This window comes from Mesitornis unicolor, unplaced genomic scaffold (assembly GCF_000695765.1).
Source record: "Mesitornis unicolor isolate BGI_N332 unplaced genomic scaffold, ASM69576v1 scaffold3434, whole genome shotgun sequence".
NCBI lineage: Eukaryota > Metazoa > Chordata > Aves > Mesitornithiformes > Mesitornithidae > Mesitornis > Mesitornis unicolor.
The window spans coordinates 10,972-18,786 of NW_010177874.1; the positions used below are offsets into that span (position 1 = coordinate 10,972).

General features: G+C 51.9%; 1 protein-coding gene across 1 annotated transcript; it reads left to right on the top strand.

Annotated features, from left to right (window-relative positions):
* The first annotated feature begins 1,257 nt into the window (after positions 1-1,257).
* TP53I11 (tumor protein p53 inducible protein 11) lies at positions 1,258-5,963 on the top strand. Its single transcript, XM_010182243.1, has 6 exons — positions 1,258-1,479; positions 2,355-2,413; positions 2,978-3,026; positions 3,465-3,561; positions 4,386-4,487; positions 5,753-5,963. Exons 1-6 carry the CDS (start codon positions 1,351-1,353, stop codon positions 5,884-5,886), a joined length of 570 nt encoding a protein of 189 aa, XP_010180545.1. The 5' UTR covers positions 1,258-1,350; the 3' UTR covers positions 5,887-5,963.
* The last annotated feature ends 1,852 nt before the right edge of the window (positions 5,964-7,815 follow it).

Sequence of the window (7,815 nt, forward strand, 5' to 3'; positions counted from 1 at the left end):
CAGGGAAGAGTTTTCCTGCAAGAGGAAAATCTCTCACAAGGCAGCAGGACAACACTTGCATGCACGATGCCAGAATAATTGGCACCTCACTTCATTACTCCCTGAAGACTCGTGAAATCTTTAGACATGAGTGTAAACACTTTTCTCCTGGGACAGCCATGGGAAGGCTCAGCTGGGGCGTGAGACTGCCAGTGCTTGAGCCCTGGGCTTGCTTGGGCCACCGGATTAGCTGTGTCTCTTGCCTGTGGGAATATTCATCTCTGGGTCTCTGGAACGTTGAAGTGGCAAACTAGAAAACATGTTTGTGTTCAACTGACCCAAGATGCAATAAGACAAATTGGAGGAAAAGACTTTCTGAACTGAGGGTTTCCAGGGTTTTATGATTGCAGGATGACATAGACTCATTCTGTGGGACTCTTGTCACCTCTACCTTTATATCACCATGCCAAGTCAGAAGTTAACTCTTCCACCCTACCTTAAAGAATTATAGAGTCATAGAATGGTTTGGGTTGGAAGGGACCTTAAAGATCATCCAGTCCAATCCCCAGCCATAGGCAGGGACATCTCCCACTAGACCAGGTTGCCCAAAGCCCCATCCAACTTAGCTTCGAACACTTCCAGGGAGGGGGCATCCCCAACTCCCCTGACCTTTTGTCAGTTATCTTTGTCTTGTTCTTATCCCAAATAGTATTTGTAGTTTCTAGTTGCCATCATCTTCTATATCCCAGAATGCAATATATCCTCAAGGAAGGTCTTGCCTCTGTTTTCTTGTTGTTCAGGGGCTGGTGTGTTCTGGCACAATGGGGGGGCTGCAGCATCTGGGGGACACAAATAAATAGCCAAGACTTGTGTGGTATTTGGCCTAAAATGGAAGATGAAGAGTGTGATGTATGGCATGGAGAAAGACAAAAGGCTAAGCATCACTTAATGACATTAATTTCCGTTGTCTGGGAAGCATTTAATTCCCCTAATCTGGGAAACAGCAAAGAGGTACTGTTGGGCATTGCCTTATGCTGGGATAGGCCAGGCTACGGTTTGTAGGTCAAAAGCATCTATTGCTAAATGCCCATGTGAAAGACACACTGCTCTAATTTTTTCTTTCCTCACTTCAGCAGATTGCTGGTGATGGCAGGATCACCCTGAGATGAGCCATCCATAGCCAAGGTCAGTCCCAAAGCCAGGGCTCCCTGCCCCAGGACAATGAGGAGTCATCTGCCGGCCTAAGAGGAAGATTTTGTTTTGGGTTTTTTTTCCTGAACCTTGTGAAATTTCATGTGACAGCGGAGCCGCTTCCCGCACCCGCCTTGCACTGCCTCGCAGCCTAGGGCTCAGTGGTGGAGGGCTACCACCATGGCAGCGAAGCAGCCCCCACCGCTGATGAAGAAGCACAGCCAGACCGACCTGGTGAGCAGGCTGAAGACACGCAAGATCCTGGGGGTCGGCGGGGAGGATGACGACGGCGAGGTCCATCGCTCAAAGGTGAGGGAAGCCCATGTGCAGTAATGATAGAAAAGAGACCTTCTACCTGGCAAACTGAGGTGGTGTGTGGTTTTTTAAGCATCTAACTTCTGCAGCCTCTTTGGTATAAACAGGGGTCCCAGCTCCATGAGGGTCCTATAAAGCAAGCGGTGAAGGCTGTGGTGGCACAAGCAACGCTGCCTTTGAGAAGCGATGGGCCATGCAGCCTTCTGGGTGCACGGGAGCTGCCAAAATGACTTTTCTTGGTAACAGCATGAGCTCTCCACTCAAGTTGCTTTAATCGAGTCCTCTTGGAAGAGGCCTGGATTGCATATGAACAACCTGTTTCAGTGAAATACCGGAGCTGGAGGACAAGGGAACTGCAGGAACCCTGTCCTAGATGCTCTCTAGAGAATTTGCTGGTAGGGCATTGCCCAGCTCCTACCTGCACATAGGGAGCAGACAGAGCTCTCTGAGAGCTCTCTGCAACCAAAAGCTCTCCCAGTACCTTTCCCTGTTGCTGGTCCATGTAGCCTTTCTATCTATGTGGTTTGGGGAAGTCATGGCTGGTATCGCTCTCGGCAGTGTGAATATGAGAGCAGGACAGATGCTGGAGCCTGTGCTCCATTGAGGTGTGCAGGTGGTGTGGGAGGAGGCAGCCCCATACTTACGTAGGTAAGAGGAGATGAGTTAATGTTGACCCTGCCCCAGCCCCACGCTGCAGGTGACTGATCCCAGTAAAGGACCAACAGAGGTTGCAGCTCCTGATGGAAATCAAGGCAGCCTTCAGCAGGTGTTGGGACTCTCACATTGGGTTAGATATGTGTTTTTGAATACTGCCTAAAGGCTGGAGAAGGGTCTGCTCAGACATGTTATGTCTTTTATTTGGATTTCAGATTAGCCAAGTACTGGGAAATGAAATCAAGTTTGCTGTCCGGGAACCGCTGGGGCTTAGGTAAGATATTGGACCACCTTGGAGCTGGGTCATCTGAGGGCCCTTGGCCACAGCATCCCTGCTAGCTCTGACTGCTGTCATCAGCTCTGTCACTGCACCAGCATCACTGCTCCCTGCTGGGGCTTCTCAGGGGCCACAGGACCAGACCAGCTCTTTCCCCATAAATCAGTCTGAGGCTCTCAAGTTCTTGTCTCACTGCAAGTGCTGGGAACCACAGGGACTGCATGGGGCAGAAGGAGCTCCTGGTCTCATGTGTGACAGGTTGGTGTGTCCTGTGGGGACCCCTGCTCTGTGCCACCCTCCTGGGACAGTCCCTTCCCTCTTCTGCTTGGGTGAGGGGGATTTCAGCTCTGTCTCACCAGAGAGGCCAGTCTGTGTGCTGTGGCTGCAGCTAGCCAGGTGTGGGGAGCTGAGTTCTCCCGCAGGAGGCTTATGGCTGCCTCAGTTATGCAAGGGGCAAGGCTGAAGGCTGATGACTGAGCAGGCAGCCAGGAATGTTTGCAAAGTATGAGCAATAGTATTGCTCCTGTGCTCACACTGGCTCCTGTCTTCCCTCTCACACAGGGTCTGGCAGCTGGTTTCCGCCGTCATGTTTTCTGGGGTCGCCATCATGGTAAGTAAAGGACGTGGTCCTGGGCACCGCCTGCTCCCAGCTGCCAAAGGGGTGCTTTACATGGCTTCTCAGCCCCTGGCATTTATCCTCCTCTGTCTCTAGCAGCTGCCGCTGCTTGCTCTTGTGAGACCTTTGCCCTTGCCGTGTCTCAGTAATGGGCTTTGCCAGCAGCATCTTTGGTGGTTTGTTCCCATCACTGGATTGTTTTCATTAGGAGGGTCATAAACCACACGCAGCATGGCAGCCTCAGCCATGGAAGCCGTCTATGAAGCCCGTAGCTGACACGCTGGTATTTCTTGCGCCTCCTTTATTTCCACCTTCCTAGCCAGCAGCTCTGATCCCCTAAAGGCCTGATGTCGGAGCACTGCTGCCTGAGAGGGCATGTTTTGATGGCCCTGGCCAGTGCAGGATGCTGAGTCTTTCCATTGCCTCTGCCAGGCCCTCGCTTTCCCTGACCAGCTCTACGACACCGTCTTCGAGGAGGAATCAGTGAGCAGCAAGACTCCCATCCGGCTCTATGGAGGAGCCCTCCTCAGTGAGTGCTGTAGTGCTGTACCTGGGGCATAGTGCTGCCCCATAGAGTAAGGGGATGAGAGGCCAAAATAGCAGGAAGGGGCAAAGTCTGTGCCCAGCCAGACAACTGCAGCTGGAGAGTAGAACATCTGGGGTATTTTGAAAAGCTCAGCTACTGCTGCTTTTTCCTAGTAGGGGCTCGGGCTCGCTGCAGGTAAGGCAGGAAGGGCTGTGCATGCTCTGAGTACCTGGGGGAGTACCCCAAGTGCCTCCACAAAGGGGTATCACAGATTGACTGGGAGAAGGGATGCTGGCCGGCAGCTGAGGGCAGACCCCCTCTGGAGAGTGGGAGGAGAAGGGGCACGCAATGGCCCAAGAGGTAGGCAGCAAAGAACAAGAAGGTGAGGGCAGTCTAGAGTAATGGTCTGGAAAAGAAAATGAGCAGAGGAATTAAACACATGGGGTTTGCGTAGCTCTGCACCCTGTGGTGCGGCTGCTGGTGCTCCCCTACTCCAGGTACCACACATCTTGGGTGGCCATCCAGGTTCCTCTCTGGGGCTGGCACGCCACGAAGCGCGCTCCGCAGCACCCAGGGGCAGGCTGGTGCTTACAAGGCTTGGGTTTTTGGGGAAAGGCGGCGGCTTGGGCGGCGAGCCCCGGCGGCTCCTCCCGCGGCCTGCAGCAGCACCGCGCGGGGGCGGCTGGAACTGCAGCGGCCGGGAAGGAACGCGGCCCTCCCGCTGCCCGTGGAGGCCCAAGCTGTTGGTGTGGGAGCCGGTGGGTGGGCTGCCCAGTCCTGGTGATCTCTCTGGCCTTGGGGCAGCCACGCTCTGCTATTCCCCACAGGTATCTCGCTCATCATGTGGAATGCCCTGTACACCGCCGAAAAAGTCATTATCCGCTGGACGCTGTTGACTGAGGCTTGCTACTTCGCCGTGCAGTTCCTGGGTGAGTGAGTAGCTGCAGCTACCCAAGAGGGAGGAGGAGGGAGCAAAAGATGGGGGTGCACACTGTGTGCCCCCACTGGGGGGTTGAGGAGGGAAGAAGCTGAGGTAGACAGGGTAACTGGGACGCACCATGGGACCAAAGGCAAAGTTGGGAGTGGTGCCTTTGGCTCTGATAAACTCCAGGCTGAAGGAGCTGTGGGATGAGGCCCTGGGAGCTATAAGTGGACTCAGCTGTTGGGAAGGTGCAGACTCTGCTGCACGTCTGGCACAGCCACAGCGACACACGATCCCTGGCTGTCCCCATGCTGTGTCTGGCTTGTGCTGGAGACTGCTCCTTTGGAGGACTGGCAAAGATAACCTGACCCCGAGAGCATCTTTGCAGCCAGCTGCTCTCCCTTTTCCTTCCCCATGGGGTAGCATCTGCCTTGAGCTGCTTGCTGAAGGGTGCCCAGGTGCAAGGGAAACATCTTCCTCTGATGATTCATCTTGTTTCCTGAAAACATCCTGGCCTTCATAGCCAGCACAGGTCATCTCCTGGAGCAGGCTGCAGAGATTCTAGGTCCAACAAGAAAGACTGTAGCAACCTACACTTAAAAGGGGGTTGTTCAGTCTTACCAACGCAGAGAATAACAGTTCAGCTTGTTTCTAGGGAGTTTGTCTATATTTAACAATGAAGGAGGATGAAGGAGGGTTTTGGGGTTTTTTATGTGTACATTGCTAGTTTACTGACTGTGTTATAAGGTAGCTGGTTTAGTTATGGGCTACATGTTGGTAGCCAAACAAAAAAAATCCTTGGAAAAGAGGTAGCATGTGTGGGATTCAGCATATTTTATAGATGCTTTTACAGCTGAAAAATGTTTATCAGCACTGGAAGTGATCAAACCACAAAGCAAACTCAGGAACATATCGCTTCCACAATTGACACTTGAGCACAACTGAAAGTTGTATCTGCTCGAGTGACTGTTTCGGGCTGTGGCTGCCTGAATGTAGGGCTGCCTGAATGTAGGGCAGCATTGGGAAGAAGGTTTCTATAGGTGAGAGCTCTGTAGACCTGTGGCTCACTTCAAGGCTGTGAAATCAAGCTAGAGAAGCGCCTCTGCCACGGTTTTGCTGTGTGTGAGAGCCTGGTGGTGAAATCTTCAGAAGGGTCTGCAGGTCTTGCGAGGAAGCAACGTTAGAGGGCAGCAGGAAACAGCTTTGTGCTACTTGTCTCCATTTGTTGTTTTGGTCACCAACCTCTGCCTTGTCTCCCTCCTTCTCCTCCAGTTACAACTGTCTCCCTGGTTGAGAGTAGCCGGATAGCCACAGGTGCCGTGCTCCTCCTGGTCAGCCGAGCTCTCTTCATCCTCATCAGCATTTATTATTATTACCAAGTTGGACGCCGTTCCAAGAAAGTCTAATTCCTGGGCTTTTTGTCATGGGAAGGGTGGGAGGGGGGGTTTGTGTCGGTAATTTTGCATTATAATAATAACTTTTTTTTGTTGTTAGTCCCTTTTTGTTCTAAAGTGGTTTCCTTCTTTTCCACTTACCGGCATGAATCAGTGTGTATCCCGGTGCTGGTGGCATTGCCAGGTGAAATGGGGGGGGGGGCAGCATTGGGAAGCCCCCCCCTCCACCCCCAGCCCCTCTGAAGGAGGTGAGGAGCAGCGGGAGGAAGGCTCAGGGAGGTGTGCAGGCCTGGCAGGCTCAGGGAAAAGAGCCAGTTTCCCTGGGGGAACTGGCTGATGGGATCACAGGCTCTGAACCCACTGGAACAAAGCACAAAATAAGACCAGCACATTGAAACCAAATCCCTGAGGACACAGGGCAGTGAGAAAACCAACAAAGGACTCTGCTACTCCTCTTGGTAAGCCTTGAACCAGCCTGGTACAGTGTGCCCTTGTGTACAGCCCTTTCCCCTTTTAGCAAGTACTGACTGTCCAGACAGCTGGGGGCTGGACAGGGCTAGGTCAACTTCAGCGCTTTGCAAATGGCTCTTCTTTCATCACTGCCAGAGGTGCCACCCCGTGCATAGTTTTGCACTGAGAACTGTGCAAGGTTTGGCAGGAGATGAAGCAAAAGAAGAGGGAGACCCCCTTGCTTGTGCCTTTCGCAGGGACAGCACAGGGAATAGCAGAGCAGCTTGCACTACAACGTGTGAGAAGTGAAGGAAGCTATGGGAAATAGCCCATTTGAGCACAAAGACATCCCCTTGCTTGGGAAGCTTGATGAAGTTTCTAGGCAGGGGTCCTGTCCGCTTCACCCCAGAACACTTCCTACAATTGCAGCTTTACTGATGGTAGCAGCTGTCGTGGGTGTGAGGTAGCATCTGATGCTTTAGTTAAGCAGGGGCTGGAGTGCTGTTGTGATTGGCACTGGGGAGAGCAGAGTGAGCATCAGTACAGCTGCCTGGGTCAGTGAGCAGGCTCTAGAGTAGAGGCCCAGTGGTGGGAGATGGTGTTCCAGCTCTGCTAATGTGCAGGCATCACATGTCTTCTGACTTTGAGAAGAGAGGACCAAAGTTTGTAGCATTAAAATACTTAACTGGGATGAAGAACAGCAAGGAGCAGGGTATATGAAGGGATCATTGCCTTCTCTAGCTCAGTCAAGGACAGACTAAATGTGCTTTAGTACTCACTGACCAGTTTCTTCAACGCCTACCGGGCTTAACAGCATTGACTGCCCTACTTCCTAGCACTGTCCTTGAGGATTATCCCTGTCCACAGCTGGAGGTAGCATTTTTTGTTCTCCATGGGACTAAAGCCAGAAGGCCTGTGTACAGGATATGGACTTCTTACTCACGTGCTACTGTTGACTGGATCAAAGTATGCCCTGGAATAGAGCTGATATCCCAAAATCCCAGTAGAAAGATGCCTAGGCAAACCAAAGTGCTTGTGTGAACAACAGCCCTCAAGCCACTGGTGAGACTGGGATCTATGGCTATTGCTGTTTAATATCTTAGTAGAGTTAGAAGAAGGTAGTGGGTAGTTACTGTATGTCGTGTTAGTGCTTTTGGCATTTAGAAGCCGCTGCATAAATTTGGGACGCTGTGTGCATTGTACCTGCTGGCCACGCAAATGTCTGTCAGGTAAGAATATTGGATATAGTTGAACCAGGAAACATCACAACTGTAATTTTTTTCCTTTTCCTAAGAAGTAAGTCAAATGGAGAAGCAACATCCAGGAGCAGGCTAAATTCTGGAGCCTCCCAACAACACATGCTCGCCAAGCTGCTTTCAGCATGTCTAAAATATGATACTGAGCATCTAAAAATTATATTTAAGAGGAGCCTTCCTGTTCAGGTGGAACAGTTGGGCTGTAAGAGGGAAACCTTTTGCCTGTGAGGCAGCC